At 34.5% G+C, this 23,542-nt stretch overlaps 5 protein-coding genes and 1 non-coding gene across 7 annotated transcripts; 3 read left to right on the top strand and 3 right to left on the bottom strand.

Moving 5' to 3' along the window:
• The first annotated feature begins 85 nt into the window (after window positions 1-85).
• Window positions 86-2,117, top strand: LOC125864960 (uncharacterized). Its single transcript, XM_049545107.1, has 4 exons — window positions 86-418; window positions 1,387-1,423; window positions 1,618-1,739; window positions 1,813-2,117. Exons 1-4 carry the CDS (start codon window positions 161-163, stop codon window positions 1,873-1,875), a joined length of 480 nt encoding a protein of 159 aa, XP_049401064.1. The 5' UTR covers window positions 86-160; the 3' UTR covers window positions 1,876-2,117.
• On the bottom strand, window positions 1,925-5,537 carry LOC125864957 (ultraviolet-B receptor UVR8). 2 transcript variants are annotated; one of them, XM_049545105.1, is made up of 5 exons: window positions 5,107-5,537; window positions 3,393-3,609; window positions 2,872-3,184; window positions 2,341-2,790; window positions 1,925-2,064 (listed from the first exon to the last, which is right to left on the bottom strand). In XM_049545105.1, the coding sequence occupies exons 1-5, from the start codon at window positions 5,421-5,423 to the stop codon at window positions 2,054-2,056; spliced, it is 1,308 nt and encodes a 435-aa protein (XP_049401062.1). In that variant the 5' UTR covers window positions 5,424-5,537; the 3' UTR covers window positions 1,925-2,053. The 2 variants fall into 2 exon arrangements, with proteins under 2 accessions (XP_049401062.1, XP_049401061.1); XM_049545104.1 differs by lacking the exon at window positions 1,925-2,064 and having other exon boundaries at window positions 2,289-2,790; window positions 5,107-5,536.
• Window positions 5,538-6,412: 875 nt separating this feature from the next.
• LOC125866408 (chlorophyll a-b binding protein 8, chloroplastic) lies at window positions 6,413-8,386 on the top strand. Its single transcript, XM_049546804.1, has 3 exons — window positions 6,413-6,675; window positions 7,047-7,108; window positions 7,626-8,386. Exons 1-3 carry the CDS (start codon window positions 6,532-6,534, stop codon window positions 8,239-8,241), a joined length of 822 nt encoding a protein of 273 aa, XP_049402761.1. The 5' UTR covers window positions 6,413-6,531; the 3' UTR covers window positions 8,242-8,386.
• Window positions 8,387-9,549: 1,163 nt separating this feature from the next.
• On the bottom strand, window positions 9,550-14,462 carry LOC125866409 (ras-related protein RABB1c-like). The gene is made up of 6 exons (XM_049546805.1): window positions 14,307-14,462; window positions 12,079-12,218; window positions 11,771-11,853; window positions 10,927-11,131; window positions 10,751-10,819; window positions 9,550-9,868 (listed from the first exon to the last, which is right to left on the bottom strand). The coding sequence occupies exons 1-6, from the start codon at window positions 14,350-14,352 to the stop codon at window positions 9,776-9,778; spliced, it is 636 nt and encodes a 211-aa protein (XP_049402762.1). The 5' UTR covers window positions 14,353-14,462; the 3' UTR covers window positions 9,550-9,775.
• Window positions 14,463-16,995: 2,533 nt separating this feature from the next.
• On the top strand, window positions 16,996-21,057 carry LOC125866407 (GDSL esterase/lipase At4g10955-like). Its single transcript, XM_049546803.1, has 2 exons — window positions 16,996-17,371; window positions 19,751-21,057. Exons 1-2 carry the CDS (start codon window positions 17,199-17,201, stop codon window positions 20,754-20,756), a joined length of 1,179 nt encoding a protein of 392 aa, XP_049402760.1. The 5' UTR covers window positions 16,996-17,198; the 3' UTR covers window positions 20,757-21,057.
• A 483-nt stretch (window positions 21,058-21,540) lies between these two features.
• TRNAR-ACG (transfer RNA arginine (anticodon ACG)) lies at window positions 21,541-21,613 on the bottom strand. The gene has a single exon. It is a non-coding gene; the product is annotated as a tRNA-Arg (tRNA).
• Window positions 21,614-23,542: the final 1,929 nt, after the last annotated feature.

The raw sequence follows: 23,542 nt of genomic DNA on the forward strand, positions 1-23,542 counted from the left end.
TTTTAAAAAAAAACTTATATCTAAACAAAGACAAGGGAATTATTATTTTTTTAAATTGGAAAAAGGCCTTTTGTTGAGTCAATAGCTTCTAGCCACAAATTCCCTCTTCAAGAAACAGGAAAGGATAACAACAACTCCAAAAAATAAAAGAAGAGAAAAAATGGCACTACAACTTCAACATTTATCATCATCATCAACAACTAAATTCACCACTTTTGCTTCTCAATTGCTACCAAATTTCCAAAATGTTGTGTGTGCCTCAAAATTAAAAAATGGAGGCATAACAAGTCGGAGATTATCATCATCAAGAATTAGAAAAAAAAGGACTACATATTTGTGTAGAATATCAGCTTCACTTTCACCTCTTGATTTGACTGAAGACAACATTATCCTGGTCTTAGAAGATGCAAAGGCTGAGGTATATCATTTCTTGTTTTTCTTTTTTCAATATATTTGTTTTAATAATTGGGAAATATTTTATCCTTATAATACATGGTTCAAAATTCGGTGGATAATAAGTTCATTCTCTGAAAAGATATGGGTTCATTCACCAGTAATGATTTGTGGTGGAGTGATAAGCGTTTATTTATCATTACTACATCTGTCCCTAATTATTTGTCCACTTTTGAATTCGCAGACCAATTAGAAAATAATGATTGACATAATGTGTTTACCATTTTATCCCTATTGATTATGAAGTGGATGAATTTAAAATTTAAGATTTTCAAGAAGTTCCACCTTTTTGAAAGTAATTAATTGTGGGTATAATAAGTAAAAAATAAATTGTCCTTTTCTTGATTTGTCAAAATGGACAAGTAAAAAGGGACAAATAAAAAAAAAAAGAAAATTCGACAAATAATTAGAGATTGAGGGAGTAATAAGATGTCTTGGGTTCAAGCGAGTCCTACTTGGTACAAAGTCGTCTTTCTTATGGAAGACTTTATCCTAACGTAGGACTTTCTGTTCTCGAATTTAGTTGGGAGGAAAACAAAAAAGAAATTTAAAGGTCATGTGAATTCACCAACTTTTGACTCAGATTTTGCATGTGTTGAAAAATCTAATATAGGACTACAAATGATATATTTGCAACTTAGTATATCAAGTAGGCTGTGGTAGATTTCCAATCGAATTCACAAACTTCAAATCTTGAATTCGCCTTGGGCTTTCTACCCATCTCCATTTAAATACCACGTTCTTGTCTACGGGAGGAATTCAAACTCAGATGTGACATCCCTTTAGCTATTTGGTTCATCTGAACTCATAACTATTGATACAGAGTATAAATATATATATGAAAAAACTTACTAAAATCTCAATAAATATTCAGTTCTTGTGTCTGGATTTATCAATCATCTCATTATTTGTTTTATTGTTTGAATTCTGCAGTTGGCACAACTTTTTGATACTACAGTTGGGATAACAGGTGATTTCTCATCAAATGAATAATGAAAATTAAATCTTGTTTTTTTCTTTCTTTTCTGTATTAACAATAACATACTTAGTGTAATCACACACGTGAAGTCTTGAAAAGATAGCAATATGAACGTAGACCTTTTTCCTGAGAGGTTATTTCCGATAGACGCTCGACTGAACAAGAGGAAATAAAATGTTGTACAGGAAAAGCAGAACTTGCAGAAGTGGATGGACCTTATGTGAAACTTAGACTAAGTGGCAAGTTTTGGCATACACGTTCTACTGTTGTAGCAAGACTTGGTAATTACTTGAAGCAAAGAATCCCTGTAAGTATATACTATAAATATTAGTGTTTATTTCTTTCAATCAACTCTGTAACTATTTCTTTTTTCTTTTTAGGAAATCTTGGAGGTAGATATAGAAGATGAGAAACAGTTAGATGATAGCCCTGCAAACTTTTGAGATTCAGAGTCAGAGGGAGTCGAAGAGATACCTTTCAGTTCGTTCAAAGACGAGCATTGCAAATGGCTCGATGCTTCTGAAGTCAGTTCATATTGGATTGTCTAAAAGCTCACCAACCTGTCGCGAGGGATCCTCAGAGGAGGCACTCGTTTTCGTAGGATCATATCATCTGTCTCCATTAGCAGGATCCTATTTGTCATTCAAAGACAAAAAAATACTAATAGTTGAGAACAATTTCCCAAGCATTACTTCTTTATTTCTTGATGGTGTTTTTAACATTCTAAGGGCTCAGTTTGGTTGGGGAACAAGTTATCCCAGATTGTTATTCTACACTCAATGTAGGATAAAAGTAACATCAGTTATCCCTATACCTTGTACCAAACGAGCCCTAAAGATTATCTAAAACAAGAAGAAATAAGAAATCAAAGATTTATTCACCAACTAGAACAAGACTATGATCCAGACCTGCAACAGCTTGAATAACCTCAGAACCTTCCAAATATTCAACGAACATTGGTTCCGTTTCATCAGCAGAGCTGCCTAAACCAAGCCTCCCGTTCCTCCCGCTGCCCCAAGCCCACAACTCTTTCTTTGCTGTGAGAGCAAGGGAATGTGCCCGTCCTCCCGATACAGAAACAGGTGATTCGCCAATCAGCCCTTCAACAACCTGAGGAATGTCGTCTGGACCTTCCCTCCCAAGTTGAGAACTTTTGTTCCATCCCCATGATACAACACTTGTTGCATTTCCTGTTGGTTCTGATGAAGGATCATTACAAACTGCCAAAGAATGCCCAAGACCCAAAGCTATAGAGAGAGGAAGGAAGTTTATATCAACGGGTTGCATTCCCAAGTCTTTTATCGCTCTTCCTAACTGGCCATACACATTGCTTCCGCCACTAAACAGTGTCCCATTACCTAAAATAAGTAGATATAAACCACCATCAACATACATTCATGTACATTTCAAGTATATACACATTAGTAAATGTGACTTACGGCAAAGGACAAGAGAGTGATCAAGTCCGCAAGCTACATCTGCAACTTTTAACTTGTGTAGCTCCTCAATTGAACCGGGCTCCCATATTATAGGCATATCCTTTTCCTTCTCGATAGCTTCCATGACTGACTTCGCAGCAGCTTCAATTGCAGAAGATTCTCCCTTTGATCCAAGTTTAGTACTATTTGATTCCAGTGGAGATATCTCCAACTCTCTTCCTATCTTGCCGATTCTACCATCTGCATAGTATCCCCAGCCAAACAAATTCCCATTCTTAGCTAGTGCAAGAGCATGTCCCCAACCTAATGAGACCTGCCAAAACAAAATGATTTGACAACACGCCTACACCTCCAAAAAAATATTAAAAAAATAATCTAAACAGCTCAACATTATTCACCATCTACTTAACTTGGTTATTATTGTTGCACATTATATCATTATGTATTCTCAGTAAAATTTCTTCCACCTATTCCTTTGACAAGTAAAACTTATTCTACCTTAAGCATGATTGGATGACCACCTTAACAATCTCTTCTCCAGAAAGTGTTTCAATTTTCGAAGGTAATGCAGCGTTGGTGATTCCTTTGCCAAGACCAAGCTGCCCACGCTTAGAACTTCCCCAAACCCACAGAGATCCATCATCTCCTATGGCAGCAGAAATGACACCTGATGCAAATGCGGCTTGAACTCTTACTTTATTTAGTCCTTCTACTCTTTTTGGTTCATTCCACGTTTCTCTGAACAAGCTCAACAAAAAGGATTTCCATGTCAGTAATACAAACACCATAAAACCCCAAACCAACTCTAAGTAAAAGAAGAAAAGCAAGACATGGTGAAAACAGGACAAAGAAGGAAATACATGAGATCCTTTGGAAAACAATAGTCACTTCATCTGGATATCCAGCAAATGGAGAAGAAGAGGTTAGTTTCCTATCATTAGCACAGAGATAGCTAACAGCCTAGCACAGTCGAGAAACCTAATTCTAGGACCTTTCTAGAGTCATACACACAAACAAATAGAGATAAGCTAGAGTGTCACAAAAACTTTGGATATTAAGAGAAATAGCTCTTTTCTCACAGCAGTAAAGAAATCTGTTACAGTCGGGCGCTCGGCATTATCATGGCAACATTCATTACAGCTACCGTGAACCTATGGAACTAGGCTGAGGTTGTGTAGTTGACCAAACAACTTGTCTATACTGCTACAATGTTCTGTTGCCAGAACTTGAAGGAACTTAATGATTTTCATACATCAGATTGCGAGGATCATGCTTTGGCCAGATTAAGCTTTTCTTGGAATGTTAATCATTTATATAAGAAACAACAAATCACCAGAGTTTTCCCGTCTCCTCAAGAAGCCAAAGCAAGTTAATGGCCTCAAGAGTATAGTCATCTTCCGGAGCTGTCTTTCATATGTTACATTTGCAAGCACACTTGACTCGCTTATGTTGAAATCAGTTTACTGATTACATTTCCTTATCAATAAGGGTGGAAACATGAATGTGGACTAAAAAAACATATATACAAGCAATGGCATAACTGCATTACAGATATATGAATCTTCAGCTCAAACAACCTCTTTACAGTTCCTCGCAATGTCATAAACACGAAATTGCCAGATTTAATCTGAAAGCTACTTTCTTTGAAGAGGATTACACCAACATAATAATTGCTTAACTATATTGAATCCTTCTCAATACCAAACTTGTAAGCACACACCTCGAATAAAGCTGAATAGATACAGAGGATTCCACATACAGCAGACCTCTTACTAACTAGAGATTGAAGCACATTCCATTTAACGAATACAACGAAATACACAATTTTCTCCACCTTGTACTACTAATAGACATAGAAAGCAAGCAAAACACTGTCAAATTTACACAATATCAAGCCACAATTCAATACAGTTACTGATCAGTAAGCTACAAGTTTTTGCCTGTTCAATCAGTGGACATACATATACAAACATATAAGGTTTAAAACACACCTAAAGTATTCCAATCAATTTTTCGAGTTTCATACCGAAACTATTATGTATGTGAACTTCTTATATTAACTATTAACAACTGCTTATCAATTATTTCCTTTTCCTGCCTTAAGTGATATATCATGCCGGAAAAACAATCGTGATAAATAGTCAGTGATAGTTTGATTAGGAAACTTGCATATCTAATAGTTCAGATGTAAAACTCGAAAAATCGGATACTGTGTGTTTTTGATCATTAACTCACCTAGGAGAAAGGGGATCACGGCCAAGCTGACCTTCATTGTTACGTCCCCAAGCCCAAACATGTCCCTCAGAAGTAACGGCGAGGGAGTGGAAGTGACCGGCGGCGACGGTAACGACGTCCGGCGGGAGACCCGGTATAGGAGTAGGCTCGTAAGCGTCGGAGCCCATACCAATGATGGACGCCGGCAGGCCCAAAGCTCCGTGGCTTCCGTCACCGAAGCTCATCACCGTTGTTTTGCTATGACTGCCGCTGCTCATCCATCGGCGGGAAAGGCGACCCGCCGGAGTTCTCCCGTGCTTCAATAACCGGAGCATCATTTCTGGTTCGACCCGATTGGAAAGTGGTGGTTGGATCCTTCAAGTATACACGCGTTACGGATCATAAATCGGGTCAGATCATAAATAGGATCTTTTCGGTGTCTTCATTTAAATTTTAACCCAATTTATGAAAACGTTAGTAAAATAGCCTCAATCTTTTTTGTTCCCCACTCGGTGTCTGATATATACATGGGAAATTTCGCACCTAATGAATGGTAGATTAAATTTTTTAAATAAGATTCTGGCAATCATCAAGATTTTTTATTTGATATTAATCGGAGTTATCAAAATTTATCTAATTAAATTTTAATAGATCGTCAACACTTATGAGTGAAATATCATTAAGATTACTAAATTGTGCATGTGTTAATTTCTTAACAAACACTCAGGAAGTTAAATTTTAAATAGCATTTCAATTTAACATCTGAATTATTGTGTAGGTTAAAAGATATTATGTGAATATAGTAATTTTGTTCAATTTTATAGATAAATTTATATTGAAAAAATTATTACATATATAGTTCATAATTCAGTTATTATTATACCGTTAGAAGCATAGTTAAAATTTGAAGCTTATCGTTAATTCTAGTCATTTTACATTGTTGGGTTCTACATTTTTAATGAATTTCCTAACACAAATACAAAATTTAAATCAAAATTGTTGAATTATGCTAAACATGTAACATACGTAGATCTCCGCCTTGTGTGTCGTATTAATATGAAGTTATCAAAAGAACCACAAACTTCAAATTCAAAATCCGTCTATGCTAGAGAAAACCTATATACACTAGTAAATCTATGAGAAGGCAGGTGGCAACACCAAACAAGAGTATCTAAGATTTTCATTTGTGACTATAGGAATATAATATCTCTTATCTGATTTAATGAATCCACATGTTAACCTCTCATTTGTCCACAAGATCACAACTTTATCTTCAATATTCACAACTTGTTATATCCACCACAATTTCTATTCTTTTCACTTAGCCCCACAAAATACTTTGTCCCCTTATTTGCCACCTTTTGTATTTAATTTATTCTTGTGGAGCTAAGTGTTTATTATTCTTCTTCTCAAAAAAACAAAAACAAAAAAAAGAGAAGAAAAATTATGGCAACTCAAGCATTGATCTCTTCATCATCAATTAGCACTTCAGCTGAGGCTGCAAGACAAATTCTTGGATCAAGAATTTCACAATCTGTTACTAGAAAAGCTTCTTTTGTTGTAAGGGCAGCTTCCACTCCACCAGTCAAGGTAATTTTCTATACTAAGGGTCGTTTGGTTCGAAACAAGGATATTCTGAAATTTATGTTGCTCGGACTCTTCGAAAATATTGTGTACACTTGTTAGGATCCTCCAGAAATGCACTAGTTTCGAAGGATTCAACAAAAGTCGTCGACATTTTTTCAAAGTCTGAGCAAGATAGTCGGAAAGTATAATTATCTCAGAATTATAATCAAGTGTGGTGAAACATAAGTTAATCTTGAATTTTGTGTGCAAGTGTGAGTTGTTGTTACCTAAGTTGCTCGGACTCTTTAAAAAAAACTATACAAATTTGTATAGAATAATTGATGAAAACTTTGAAATAATACACAAGTACTCATACACTTAATTCTGTTTTACAGCAAGGAGCAAATAGGCAACTCTGGTTTGCATCCAAGCAAAGCCTTTCATACTTGGATGGCAGGTAACATCTATGAGACTTGGTGTGACTTATAATAGCTCTTTCAATAGCCTTGTCGAGTTTATGTTTTGTACACTACATGTTGCATATATATGATTACAAGAGTTTATGTTTTGTGTACTGACAGTGTAAAAATGGTTAGGTTGATTTACAACAATTATAGATTGCACTTCATATCAAACCTAATATAGTATCCTGGAAATGGATTTATAACTTGCTACAATCAATTGAGTTGCACACATAGTACATGATGCACATAAATGGTAATCGACAAGAATTTAAGTTCTATGCACGAACAGTGTAAAGAAGGTTAAGTTGATTTATAACAAATATAGGTCGCGCATCAACCCTAATATAGTATAAAAACCCATGGTGCACATATAAGGTAGTCGACAAGAGTCTATGCAGGTTAAGTTGATTTACAACAGCTATTTACATTGCACAGATGATATATAACTTGAACTCAACCTAAAATGCTATCTTAAGTCAACTTACTAAATGATTGTTTGTTGATCCACAGTCTTCCTGGTGACTTTGGTTTTGATCCCTTGGGACTCTCGGACCCTGAAGGCACAGGAGGTTTCATCGAGCCGAAATGGCTAGCATATGGCGAGGTCATCAATGGTCGGTTCGCCATGTTAGGAGCAGTAGGGTCAATAGCACCAGAGATTCTTGGAAAAGCTGGTCTCATCCCACAAGAAACAGCACTTGCATGGTTCCAAACTGGTGTTATCCCACCAGCAGGGACATACAACTACTGGGCTGACAACTACACATTGTTTGTCCTTGAGATGGCACTCATGGGCTTTGCTGAGCACAGGAGATTCCAAGATTGGGCCAAACCTGGTTCAATGGGGAAACAATACTTCTTAGGCCTTGAAAAGGATTTGGGTGGGTCAGGTGACCCAGCATACCCAGGTGGCCCATTGTTTAACCCACTTGGATTTGGGAAAGATGAAAAGTCCATGAAGGAATTGAAGCTTAAGGAGATTAAGAATGGAAGACTTGCTATGTTGGCTATTTTGGGATACTTTATTCAAGCATTGGTTACTGGTGTTGGACCTTACCAAAACCTTCTTGATCATTTGGCTGATCCAGTAAACAACAATGTCTTGACTAGTCTCAAGTTCCACTAGAGCAAAGCAATCCACTCTTTCTTCCAAATTCCCCCCCTCCCCTTCTCTTATGTGTAATGTAACATTATGTGCAGATAATATTTTTCATGTCATCTGTAATGCTAAAACAAGGACATGTCATTTTAAAAGGCCTGATATATATTTTTAGAGGAAATCATCTAGTATTCTGTTCTCACTGATTCGACAAATTCAGATTCGTGTCACCTAAGATCTAGTAAAGAGGAAATACTCCCTACCAAAGCTTCAACTCAAGATATCTAGTTAAGGGTGGAGGGATCATATTCATCCCACCACACCCTTGTGGTAGTCTAAAATCATATATCAGTTGCATTGATGAAGGAAATTTCGAATATAAAACAGTATTAGACATAAAAACAAAATCCTACATCACTGAACATGAAATTATTCAGCAGAGAGCTAGAAAGTAAACAGAAAAAAGGTGAAGGACTTCTGATGAACTCTTTTGATATGTTATTGTTGATAAATAGCAAAATGATTAGTGAAGATTCATATAGTCGATCATCAATTAGCTTGGGACTGAAGCATAGTTAGAGTGAATTTCCTGGGAATGGAATCCATATGGCATTGTAGCAGTCACCAATCAAAAGTACAAAAAGTTTTGCTTGCTTACATAATTTCGTAAGAGTTCAGTTGATACGATTCATTCAAAGGAAGAATTCAAATAAATTGTTTTTTAGTTGACACCTCAAACCTCACTGATTCATGGTTGTATGACATCTATGTATTGTTTAGATTCTCTTATTAAAATTTCTGACTCCACCACTGTATCCACCTCAATCTTAAGATAGTGACTGAATACTATTGTTGTTCTCATCAAACCGAATGGAAAGGTTAACTATCTGTACAATATTTCCAGGAGAAACATAAAATAGAACAAAGGGAAGTGGATGTCTTGATTATTGACCATCTCACCAAGTTTCCAGAACATAATGAAGTAAAATAGTAAAAGCTAATAGGCGAGCCATACCTTGCTCCGTATGAAACGACAAACCAATGTTCAGTGATACAACTTTCCTACTGACTGAATTGCTTGAATTAGTTGAAGGTGCGGAGTTACTACAATACTAAAAGTAGTCATACTTTTTCTTCATTCTCAAACATCTAATATAGGTATCTTTCTCCATTGATAAGATGCGGCTATTTGTGCCAGTTACTCTGGCAGCGATCGTGTTGCCTGTACCTTGTGTTAAGATACTGTACAAGAAGAAGAAAATTGACACCCAAGACTTGAAACAGAAAAGAAGGGCGGGCAAGTGTAGTTCAATATTTCTCATTCACACAACCACACAAGATATAAGGAATTCTATTCACATTTTGTAATGTCAACTTTTATACATGGGGGCACACAAAGATGGACTGTCCACTATTTACTGAATTTGGCTTATTTTTGCACAGATAACATCATTAAAACAAATCAAAGAGACCTCTGAAAGATAAGAAGGAAAGACCCGTGATGACGGCTGGCATAGAGATGATGAGAACATGATCAAGTTTGAAGAATGATTTTCAAATTTTAAGTGCAACAACCCCCTCCTTGAGAAGCAGCTCCATCTCTTCCACCTGATGTTCCAGGAATGCCACCATATCCAACTTTTATTCCATAGGACTGCAGAAAAATATCCAAGTAGACGGGAGAATTATACAAAATAAAAATAAATAATCTCATTGGCACAAAAACATTAAGAAAGCAGGCAACCTCTTCTTAGTGGTATGTGCTACAATCTGGTTCTCTATCAATCACCAATTTACCATCACTCCCCATCTAAATTACTTGTAGGGGATCAAAAGTTGGATGAATGAAAGAGTGCTCGCATTATTGTGTGAACTTCTAATGATATAATGTAATTTGAAATCATCAGGGGCTGGATATTTCTTCTTTACATTTCACAAATTTTTTAGATATAACTGGGATTGTAGAAGCTGTAACAACAGCAACTAGCTGCATATAGCCAGGACATATGTGCCCTTGAACCAGACCCACCATGCAATGGATGAGGGTGTCCCCAGACGGTTCACCTTGTTTCATGTGAAATGTCGGCAAGTTACCCAATTAGTTTTGGATAGAATCCACTAATATTTTTTGAAGGAAAAATCCTCCAGACTTTCCAATATGTTCTTTAAACTAATGAGATACTAATATTTGTTAACAACAAGGTTTGGTACTTAAGTGGAAAAGGGTAGAGTGTGAGCTCATTATCCACCAAGCTCTGACCCATGCGCCAGCTGGCCCTTCAGGATTTCTTGGTTGTAATAATAGCAATTGGTAACAGGACCAGAATGAACCAAATATGATGTGTAGACTAAATTGGATGTGAATCACTGTTTTTCTCTACTATTTCCATATTACTCTAAAAGAGGTGTCTTTTTCCGGGTATAAATAGACAATTGCAAAAGTACTTCATCTCAGACAGGTAACGACATCAACTAGTCATGACCATCTAAAAACATATTGAGCATACTCAAAATCAGTGATCAAGGTGTCGCATACCTCATTCGATACATCAAACACTCCATCCTGTATTTTCTTATAGATTGTTGAGGCTGTTTTGATGAAAGCCTGAATAATACAGAAAAGAGATTATCCAGTAAAGAACCAAAATTTAAATAACTCCAATTGTATGACTGAAAACCTCAAAAGACCTGTCAGATCAGAAAATTCTTTACCTCTTCAACATTCTGAGCTGTTTTAGCTGAGGCCTCCATAAATATCAATCCGTTTTCTTTGGCAAACTGCTCACCTTCTTCTGTGCTTACAGCCCTTCTATGAGCCAGATCACACTTGTTCCCAATCAGCATTATGGTCATGTTTGCATTTGCATGCTGTCTTGCATCTTCTAACCAACTAGCAAGGTGATTAAATGTTTCCCTCCTATTTATTTTGGAGAAAACATTCAAAACCTTGTGACCAACTAAAATAATGCGAGCAGTTATAATAGACACACAAATCAGGCTATCCTGATTTCATATAGTAACATATTTTCCCCTTGTTTGCATTCTCTAATGGAAGTAGACTTCGTAAAACAGATGTGTAACTTTACTCCCACATAAAGTTTCAATTGGACCATGAAGAGTATTAAGTGCATTACAGATTTTAGGAACAAAAAAGGCTTGAAAACCATATTACTCCAGCTCACTAACTGGCAGAGCTGCTGCTCTGGAAGTTCAATGCTCATCCATTATCTTTTGCACTTCTTATTATCTTGACCAATTTTTTTATCCCTCTCCATAGTCCAGAATATATTAGCTATCATGATCATAACACCATCAGATATGTCCTTACTATGATAGACTAAAATGTGATGTTCCTTAATTAGTTTAGCTAAAAGACTACAGTATATTTGAGTTGCAGCCATTTTAAATGAGATCTTCAGGGCAGCAAGTTACTCTACTGGAATTTCTAACCAAAGTTAAATTACACATAAAGAAGTACACCTCCTAGGCTCCTAGAGTTACATGCATTATGAAAGTGTCAAATTCCCTTATCCAAAGTGATAAAGATTCGTGCTACCTTGTAATATCATAAACAAGTAATGCGCCCGCAGCCCCTCTGTAATATGACCTTGTGATGGATCTGAATGATTCTTGACCAGCCTGAAACGAGAACATTTATAAGAACATGCTTTTAGACTTTAGCGATAGCACATTTAGAGATGAAAACTAGGATGAGGACTTGGTCTCATTTAGATTAAGCTCCAAATGATTATTTTTAAAAAAAAAGATGATAAACTGAACTATGGAGTTCTATAGGCATTTATCCCGACATTCTACATAACATACTAAGAGAAAACAGAAGAAGAGAAAGTTTGTCTCACTAACCGTGTCCCAGATCTGTAGTTTTATTGGTTTGTTGTTGATTGTGATCATTCGAGCCCCAAATTCAACCCCGATGGTCAGGTCATGGACTGGTTGAAACCGTTTGTCCGTAAATTGCAAAAGTAGACATGACTTTCCAACTCCTGTACAGAGAACATTATATCTTTATAAGTGATGTCTTGCACAAGACTTTAAGTAACATATGCATGGACATCACACAGTATAATCTAATGCATTGTAAGAAATGACTTTTCAAACAGGGATGGGAGGGTTGCACTCTTTCATGGCACAATAAAATCTAAAAGAGGCATTCTGTGAGTCCAGAAATAGCAATAAATCATAGAGAATCATAGTAAAATAACAATCAGATAAGCAGTAAAGAGTTTAGAATCACATTGAGTTTGAGAGTCTCTAAGAGAATATGTGTTGGCATGGAATTTTGTCATAACAGGTGGCGATGCTCTTGAGTAACTGATTTCATGATAAAGGTACAAATTCATATCTAATTCACCTCTTAAAACATTGAAATTAGGAACATGAGCATTCAGAGAGTGAGTATTGTAACTTCCACAAGCTAAAGTCTTTCATGCTTTTTGAAAGCATTTTCCAGTTCTCTATTATTTATCTATGAGGGCTTGCATTTAGCAAATCCTTGTAAAAAAATACACAGCGAGTCCAAAGAAGCTGTGCAGGTAATTTCTAAAACTGCTCGATTATTTTACAGTGTTGTCAATGGCGCGCTTAAACCCTGGAACAAGACTCAAAACATGTTGAGCGCTTCCCCTCGCTTGATGTGTGCTTCAGTGCTGTCATCAAGGCTCTAAGACATACTTTTCTTGCCAATGAGTGTTTCTTGAAGGGGCAATACTAAACGCGTTGTTCTTTTTCCAATTCTTTGACTATATATTTGTTGTTCATGCTAATAATTATTAGTCTTGGACAGTGTTGTCAAAGGCGTGCTTAAGACATGAAGCAAGGCCCAAAATATGTTGAGCACTACACCTGGCTTAATGCCCCAATGGACCTTAGAGCTTTTTTCGGTTGTTGTTTTTGGTAACATGGATTAAACATATATATTTGTATTTTCTCTCCATTTGCACTTTTTTCAGTAAAACCAAAGGTTTATTTTTCTTTGCGCTTAAAGTCCGAACGGATGTTAGAGCTTTTCTGCTCTTTTCACTTTTGATAACACTGCTATTTTAACACTGGAAACCGTAAAATTAAACTGGGCAACTGCAGATTGACAACATTGTAGATGCTATTTCTTGCCCTACTCTAAAGACTTTCTACAAAACAAGCTACAAACTAAATAGACCTCAATGACAAGTAAACAGTCAATATTGATAAAAATCAGGCTAAAATGCCGAAACTGTAGCTTACCAAATACACAAAACCAAGTTATCAAGAGAACCTATTAATTAGATGCAAAATGCAGAAAAAATGAAAACCAATCAAATTAGCATTGCCAAGTTACCAAAATTACAGCAAAAACTATAAATCAGATTCAAAATCATGCAAAATCGATTGTATGTCTACGAATTTATGAAATCCAGCAAAAAAAAATAGAAGCCGATTAACATGCTAGTTCTTAGATAGCATCATATACTCAATTCCATATCTTTCAGAAGAATCGCTACAATAAGTACTTAGCTCTTGTTTGGCCATATATTTTGAAGTTGAAACTTGAAACATGAAAAATTAAGTTTTTGAAGTTCTAATATTTGGAATCTGAAGTTGTGTTTGGACATGCATTTTACGTTGTGGATGGAAGTCCCAAAAACACTTGAAAATATTTGAAGCTCAGATTTTCATAATCTGATCAACTTTCAGTGTCAAACTAATATTTGAACATCAAATTTTCAAACACTTACCAAATTCATGGCCAAACAGATATTTGTCTATAAATTTTCAAAAACTATCCTCAAAATCTCTGCTAACCGCTAGCTTAGACATCAGCATATACTCAACTGCCATATATTTCAGTAAGAATCACTACAATAGAACCTCAGAAAATATATTTTTTCCAGATCCATAATCAGTACTCACAAGTACAAAAACACTAAATTTACCCAACCTATTTATCAAAATGCATAAAAAGCTGAAAATCAATCAAATTAGCATCGCCGATAACTAAATTTACAGCAAAAACTTATTAATCAGATTCAAAATCATGTGAAGTTATAACAAAAAAAGTTCAAACTCGTAGCTAGGCAAAAGGAATAAAAAATTACCAGTATCGCCGATGATAATATACTTGAAGAGATATGCGTACGACATGATTTGCCGATACGACGGTGGATGAACGGAGATCTGAATATATAGAGAGAGAGAGACAAAGTTGAAATTTTTTGTAGGTGAGCTGGAGAAAACGACAATGATAATAATAACATTTTGAACGTAATTAATTGGTTTTATCAAGATTTTGTATTGTGTACTTCAATTAATTTCACAAAATAAAGTTACGTGTCCACTAAGATTAGGACATAAATAAAAAAATTCATGTAATATTTTTATCTCCGTTATATCTATAACAAGCAAAACCCTTTACTATCTTTTTTATTAATATTGTTTTATGTTCTATTCAGAGCAACACATAAAAATAGTGGGATATATAACACAATTGCTAAAGCACTAGACGAATTGATATTCACATCACCTATTAACAATCGGTTACAACTAAGATAACTACGATATCTAATTCCATTCGTTTTCCTAAGTAATGTAACTATGCATTTCATTTAGTGTTTAATCCGAACTGATGATATACGTTGACGACATGTTTAACACATGTAAATTAAATAAGAAATTGTATTTTTAGTGGTAAAATGGTGACTAACATATAAGAACATGTCCCTAGGAGAAAACCAGCTTTACAATACAACATAATACAATATAACACAAGAACATGTATTATAATTTTACCATGTATATAGCTTGCTTTTCTTATAGGTTTATTCTTCAAGTTAATATTGTGTAACGATAGAAAACATTGCAATGTATTCTCATGTTTTATTCATCAAAATAATACGATACATGCATTATGAAATGATGTGTAATAACCAAACTATATGTAGAATGTACCAAATATGTCACGTGAAAAGTTAGAATTAAAGAGTTATCAAACAAGAAAAAAGCTAAAAGAAGAAGTAAAGCAAACCAATTGAAATGAGAGAAGTATTGAATTAACATTAGGATTAAAATAAACTGCAAAAACAACTGAAAGTCAATATTTTCGATCTATTCATTATGAATATACTAGCCCGAACGCTTCACCACAAATAACCGAATATATATCCTTAGATATGTATATATGTGTATATATTTTTTATATTGACACTCCTAGCAATAAAGATAAAGTGATTTTACTCGATGATTTAGGGTGAATACAAATGGACATTTATTGAGCTCATATGTGTTCGATTTCCACTTTAGCATTTTTCCAAAAATTATTTTATTTTTTTACATTTCAGTAGTTATAGTCCCTTTTTTTAATTATATTTTATTCTTTTGTTTTTAAAGAGTTTTATCCCAATTTTTACTAAATAAATTTCTCCGTATTTATAAACAAGGAAAAATTATAAAAGGGATAAGGGTCTGAAAAATATCCCAATTTTGGTCGAATTTTCTGTTGCGATACTAAATTTCATGAGGACCTATTACCTCCCTAAACTATTTAATATCGTATTTTAAACATATATATTTGCCCACGTGGACATAAAAAATAATGCAAAATTATAAATAGTAATGTGTCCACATGACCACATATATACCTTTAAAATACACTATTAAATAGTTCAGGGGGTAAAAAATACGGTATTAAATAGTTTAGGGAGGTAATAGGTCTTTATGAAAGTTTAGTATCACAACAGCAAATCTGACCAAAGTTGAGGTATTTTTCAGACCCTTATCCCATTATAAAATGTTTATTCAACTTTCAGATTACTGAACTTATAAATTATAATAATTGGTTACTCGTTAAATCAAGAGAAAATTTTATAAACAATATTATTTATTTGGTAACCAACAAGATTGTATTAATCACCAAAGAGTATCCATTACATATCCAATAGCAAAGTCATGACCCAACTTGCTATTTTTTTTAAAAAAAAAAATAGAGACAACGATAACAAAGGAAAACTAAGCTAGCAATCTAAAAAAAGGAACTTTTGGGGCCGAAACACGTGAAAGTATAATTGCCTGATCATATTTTTGCTCTGCAAGACTGTAGGTTGAAACTGTGAATAATAGTGTAAACAATATTATTAACACTTAGATATATGCGTTTTTGCTATCAGATACACAAAAATAAGAAGAGAGGCAAGCAAGATTTGTTTGTATCTCAAATACATGTGAATCACATTAGATACATGTATGTGTATATCTGCAGTGATTCATATGTATTTGAGATACAAGATATATAAGAGAGTGGCGAGCGAGATGGGAGAGAGATGAGGGAGGCGAGCGAGATTTGTTATGTATCTCAAATACATGCGAATTCATTTGGATACAATGTATCTAGAACAAATTACACCTAAATTTGATCCCATATATCCGGGATATATATATATCTTGAGGCACCAAAATCTGATTAGATACGTAATATTGCAAACTATATTGTACCTAAGTAATTAACTCCTAAACTAATGAGATTTATGTAAGTTCCCTTTTTTTTCAAATGGGATGTACACAACACAAATATAAATAAATCAAGCTTCAATACAACACGAATTGTAATTAATCAGGCTCCAATACAAATACTATATATATATAGAGAGAGAGAGAGAAGAAATATGACCGTTAGAGAATCCACTAAACAAAAGCCAAACAAATTCAAAATATGTCATTAATAATGATTAACTATCTACTAATCAATTAAATTTCAATCCAAGAATTAAATTCCTCATTAATGTAACCAAATCCAATTCCATGTACAAATCTTAACAAATCAAAAAAAAAAGTTAAACACAAATCACTTCTTCATCCTCAAAACTTCCCTTTTCCTCCATTTTTTTGTCTGCTGTCACACATTCTTCAGGTGAAAAGGGTGTCATTGATTTAAAGATCGATTTTTTTTCGCCTTAGACTCGTTACCTTGTTCGATTGGAGAAGTGGGTTGTTCATAGATGGCGAAAAGGGGTGCAGAGGAGATGAGAAATGAAATGGTGGCAGCTGAAGGAGAGATAAAAATGGAGAATTTTGAAAAGGGTGTTGTTGAATCTCATCCTTATGCATTTCATGTTTCTGGACCAAGAAATGTTGCCTCTCCAAATTGGAGAGATCTTATTAATTCAAGTTGGTTAGTGTTCTTTTCTTTCTCTCTGTGCTTATTTTCTTGATTTGCTGTTCAAGTTTCAAGCTTTTATTAGTCTTGTAGCTCATGATGTAGAGTGTGCTTGTTTTTCAGTGTATGGGGATTTTGAACAGTGGGTTTAAGACCCTTTTCTTAAATTCAGATTTCAGTTTTTTTAGGGTTTAACTGAAATCTAGCTAAAGCTAATTCTAGTTGGTTAGTGTTCTATATCTCTTCAATTTGTTCAAAGTTTCAAGCTTTACCAGTCTTGTAGGTTGTAGCTGATCCATAGAGTGTGGTTGTTTCAGATTTCACTTTTTTAAGGTTTAACTGAAATCTAGCTAAAGCTAATTCTAGTTGGTTAGTGTTCTTTTTCACATTTTGCTCAAAGTTTCAAGCTTTAGCCTTGTAGCTGATGATATAAAGTGTGCTTGTTTCAGTGTTTGGGGGATTTTGAACAGTGGATTTAATATTAAGACCTTTTTTGATTTCAAAGTTCATTGTTTTTTTAGGTTTGATTTGGTTCATCTTGTGGTTTAACTGGAATTTTGCTAAAGCTTATTCTAGTTGGTTTGTGTTTTTCTTCTCAATTTGCTTTCAAAGTTTCAAGTTTTTATTAGTCATGTAGCTGATGATATAGAGTGTGCTTGTTATTCAGTGTTTGGGGATTTTGAACAGTGAATTTGAGACACTTCTCTTGATTTCAGATTTCATGGTTTAGTTGAATTGAATTTGTTCATCTTGTGGTTTAATTGAAATCTAGCTGAAGCTGAATTTTTCTTCTGTTGGATTATCCCTCATAGGTGGGTGGGAGACAAATTTGTCTATGATCTTTGGAAATCCTCACATTTTGAGCTAGTTTTTGAGGTTGAATTAGTCCCAAGTTTCATTTTTTTTTAAATTTTATCCTGGTATCATCTACCCAATTCTTGTTTGACCTGAATCCTGATGAGTGTTAATTATCCCACCTCAATGGACAGGAGGCAAATTTGTCTCTTTACATGGTCCTGGAAACTTGGACAATCCTCAACTCTTGAGCTACGTTTTGCGGTTGAGTTAGACACAATGACCCCGTCTCACATTACATATTTATGTTCATGGCTTAGGCTTCCAATTGGATTCAGTTGGTGTAGCTCAGCAAACTTTCCTTTTATTTTTGTATTTATAGAAAGGGAGCAATCTTCTTTTGTTCTTATAGCTGGCAACAACTATCTCTTCCGACCTACAATCTCTTGAAATTCATGCATACCTAGCAAAACATAAGGCATAATGGAAGAAAAGGATCTATATAGGCAATACTATTAGCTGAGATTAAGTTTTAATCATGTTAGTATGTTTTGTTTCATTAGAAGTCTTTGGTCTCCTTAAAGTTTTATATGCTAGTAGAAATGTAGAGAACTTGGCAACTTGGCTTCGAAGTTTCAAGCTTTAGTTCGGTAGCTGATACATAGAGTGTGCTTGTTTTCAGTGCTTGGGAATTTCCTTTTCTTGATTCCAGATTTCATTGTTTTTTAGGCTTGATTTGGTTCATTATGTGATTTAGTAGAATTCTAGCTGCAGCTAATTCTTATTCTAAGGACCGGGATCTCTCCATTACATATTTATGTTCTTGGCTTAGGCTTCCTACTTGAATTTAGTTGGTGTTGCTCAATGCTCAACCAACTCTCCTGCTATCTCTGAAATTATAGATAGTGAACAATCTTCTTTTGTTCTTCTAGCTGCCAACTATTTCTTCCGACCTACAATCTTTTAAAATTCATGCATATCTCGCAAAAAATAGGGCAATTATGGAAGAAAAAGATCTATATAGGTGATACTATAGCTGATTCTTGGCTTAGGTTTCTCATAGCTGATTCTGTGCACCTGCACTAAGTTCCACGAGGTACCCTCTACCTCGCACTAGCACTGATACCGAGTATGAAATAGGTTTGTTTTGGGTGAATCTACAATATCCTCTTGACTTGTTATTAGTAAAATCTACTGCTAAAAGATGAATTATCATTCTATGTGACTCTTGATGTCTGGCTTTTTGTTTATTTTAGTATTTGACTGGTATCTTGATAGCTATGTTAGTTCACTCATTCACTTAATATCTTGTGGTTTTATCCTTAAATTTTTATGAGTTTTCCTTTTTCATTCTCAATGTGCAACTACTATCTAGATGTCAACAAACTAGTTTCCTCTATGTTGCTCGGACTCTCCAAAAATGTACTACTTTTGGAGGACCAGACACGCACCAAGCGGCATTTTTGAAGAGTCCGAGCAACAAAAGCTTTCTCATAGTGCTGCTGATCTAACATTAATTATCAAGTTATGGTTCTTTTCTTCTGTAAAAGTTGTTAGACAACTTGATTCTGATGCAATATAAGTATTTTGAATGAACAGGAAGGATGCTAACTACAAAAGAACAGTAATGGCCTGCTTTGTTCAAGCAGTTTACCTTCTCGAGATCGACAGACAAGAAAACAGGACAGAAGAAAATGCACTAGCTCCAAAATGGTTGATACCTTTCAAGTACAAGTTAGTCGAGACTTTAAATGACGAAAGAGATGGATCCATTTTCGGTGCAATCTTAGAATGGGATAGATCTGCAGCATTGTCCGATTTCATGCTCATCAGACCGAGTGGTGCACCAAGGGCTGTCGTGGCCTTAAGAGGAACTCTTCTCAAAAGCCAAACAATGAGAAGGGATATTGAAGATGATCTCCGTTTCTTAGCTTGGGAAAGTCTGAAAGGTTCTGTTAGATTCAATGCAGCCCTCAATGCTCTAAAATCAATTGCCACCAAATATGGCAGCAACAATGTGTGTATTGTAGGACATTCACTTGGAGCTGGATTTGCTCTCCAAGTAGGAAAAGCGTTAGCGAAAGAAGGCATACATGTAGAAGCACATTTGTTCAATCCACCCTCAGTTTCACTTGCTATGAGCTTAAGAAACATAGGCGAAAAAGCTGGTGTCACATGGAAAAGGCTCAAATCAATGCTCCCTTCGAATCCTCACACTCAAACGAGCTACGAGGGAAATGATACTCAATCTTTTCAGATAGGCCTAAAGCCATGGGTGCCACATTTGTACATTAACAATAGTGATTACATATGTTGCTCTTATACTGATCAAGAAAAGAATGGATTACAAGACAAGAATGATGAGGGTGATAAAGAGAATGCAAAACCAAGAAATGGACAACAAGTTGTTGCTGCTGCAAAGCTTTTTTTGTCAACTAACAAAGGGAAACAAAAGTTTCTTGAGGCACATGGATTGGAGCAATGGTGGTCTGATAATTTGGAACTACAAATGGCTATTAGTAACAGCAAGCTTATTAGTCAGCAATTGAAATCTTTGTACACTCTTCCTGCTTCTCAACTAACACAACCAAAGCGCGGTCAATGAACGAAACTGCTTTCAGAAATGTCATCTGGTGCACGGTTGGATCTTCCAAAAGTAGTGCATTTTTAAAGGATCTCACATGTTCGAGCAACATATATAGTCATCCCATAAATAACTCATACTCTCACTCCCATTATTTTCCAACTCACCATGTTTGTGTTCATTTTTTTATACTCATACCATACCCCCTTATGTTGCTCGGACTCTCAAAAATGTCATCTGATGTGTGTTGGATCTTCCAATAGTATTGTATTTTGGAGGATCCGTCACATTTGAGCAACATATATACTCATTCCCATGTTTGTGTTCATTTTTTTCTGTTCATACATATAGATTAATCTTAATGTATGTGATTAATAATGATGAGATTGTTATACATGAATTTTACTTGCTTTAAAAGTGCATTTTTTTTTTGTTAATACATGTATTCTTATTCCATATTCTTTTTTTTACTAGTCTTATTCAGTTATCGCAATCTTCAATGTGTATTACTATATGTTGTTGTATTTGTTTTTAATCTTAGTTTCTCTTTTGAGGAGAGATAAGATTTGCGTACATTCCTACCCCTTTCGATCCACTTGTGGAATAACATTGCGTAACTCAAAGTATGTATTATTTAACAGTTCCAATTGAGCGATTATTTTTATTTTTTTTATGCAACCAACCACTATATTATCTCATGTGAGATTTTGTGCTGAAATTAAGGTATATATACTTTATATTTTCAAATTATATATAAAAAATAAACTCATAAAAATTAGTTGCCAAAAAAATCTAAATAACTAATCGACTCTGCTGGGGATCGAACCCAGAATCTCTGGTTTCGTAGACCAGCGCCTTATCCATTGGGCCACAGAGTCCTTATTCATATACTTTTGAATAGATATTTATAAATATCCTACATCCAATTGCATCATGATTTGCAATAATGACCTCCGTATCGTTTAAGGTTAGTCTTGAACTTTTGACCCGCTAAATGGAATTCTTGAAAAATGAAGTCCACTTGAGAAAAGTATCTCAACAAAAATTTTGTTCAAACTCATGCTTTGTAGACAGATCTAACATTTTTTGTTCATTGAGTTTCATACGTTGTGTTTCACAGGAGCCCTTTAATTCAAATTCACGACGGAAAGTCAAGCTTTAAAAGTATAGTACTCTTTATTGAAACAAATTTCAGACTCGAACCAAGATCTCTAATTTTTATTAATGACTCTTAGTATTTTTTAATAAATATCTTTATTACCAACCAAAAAAAAAAGACTTAAAAGAAAAAATAGTGACAATAGAATAATTGCACCTTCTAAATAAAAAAAATATACATCAATCTTAATCACTCTACAATTTATTACGATTTCTCTGTTTATTTATAAGAGACATAAAATAAAATAAAAAGGTAATAAAAAATAACAAGAACCATGTACAATTTTATACATAAGAGATCTGAAATTTCAATGGAAAATCTAATAATAAGTTTTTGAGTTTATCGACAAATTGAATATATATATATACAGAATTAACTTTTAATTCAAAATTCACGTCTAAATTTTAGATCCCCTTTGTAAACTTAACAATGCAAAATATTGGACAAATAAAAATCATAATTATCACAAAGAGAGACCTGTTCTTGAACCAATGGCACATTCCCTTCATAATGATGATAATTAGAACATGTGTCTATCTCCAATAGCCATGACTCCATTTTCTTATATTCTTCTGAAAAGATCATTTCTTGGAAATCGGTAATCGATGATTTTTGAATGGAAGACTCATGTGTAGTAAAAGATGACGGCATTCCTCCTTCCAATGAATTTACGGATAATTCTTGATTGATACTTTGTTGGTGTGATTCTGTCATAGAATGAACTTGTCCCTCAGATTCATGTATCGTAAAGGGTAACAACATACTTCCTTCATATGAATCTTGGTTGATTCTTTCATGATACGACTCTATTTGAGAATACGTTTGCACATCATTGATCTTGTCAGTATTTTCATAGGGGTTCATAATATCCTGATTCACTTCACCCATCTCTTGAAGGTTTTGAGTTGGATGCTCAGATTCTTTTACAATAGACTCGTGATGAAGGGATGAGATTGGGTTAATTGATCCATTGCCTGTGAGTTGTTGAACAAGATTCTTGAAATTTGAACTACTTGTGATATAAACTTTGGGTTTCAATAACTTTATTAAGTTGTTGAGTTGTTTCTTGTTACATGGTATATTATTGTTCTTGTTGATCCTATTTTGTGATAATTGGGAATCTTGAATTTTTATGGCTCTTTTTCCCATGTTTCTTTCTTAGAACTAAGAACTAGGAAATTATTTTTTGGATTTCACTTTCTTTGCTCTTATCGAAGGGACCTAAGAGGTATTAATATGAAAAAAATAATCTTTTGTTAATATATTTAATTAACATAAGAAGATTAGTGATTAAAGATGCTGAGAAAATGTTGCATTCTACACTAAGATGTGAAAATTAGAGTCCATTCTACTCTAATTTATTAAGAATATTCCATGAATTGTAGTTGCATGGATTGTTATTTTGTGTATTTTTGTAGTATTATTAGGAAAGTTAATGCAGACATTACTCTATTCTATAGTTTCCATTTAGAAAATGACATTTGTGAAAGGGTAAATTTTGATATGAAATGATAATTTGAGGGTCTTACCTTTGAGAAGGTAAGGGGGTCGCTTCCCTCTGCTAAACGAACACTAAAAAAGAGGTAATAGCAACAAATAGAAAAGGGTCCAAAATAGAACATCACCCAACATGAGGCTCGAACCTACA

Source organism: Solanum stenotomum, chromosome 5, assembly GCF_019186545.1.
Source record: "Solanum stenotomum isolate F172 chromosome 5, ASM1918654v1, whole genome shotgun sequence".
Classification (NCBI taxonomy): Eukaryota; Viridiplantae; Streptophyta; class Magnoliopsida; order Solanales; family Solanaceae; genus Solanum; species Solanum stenotomum.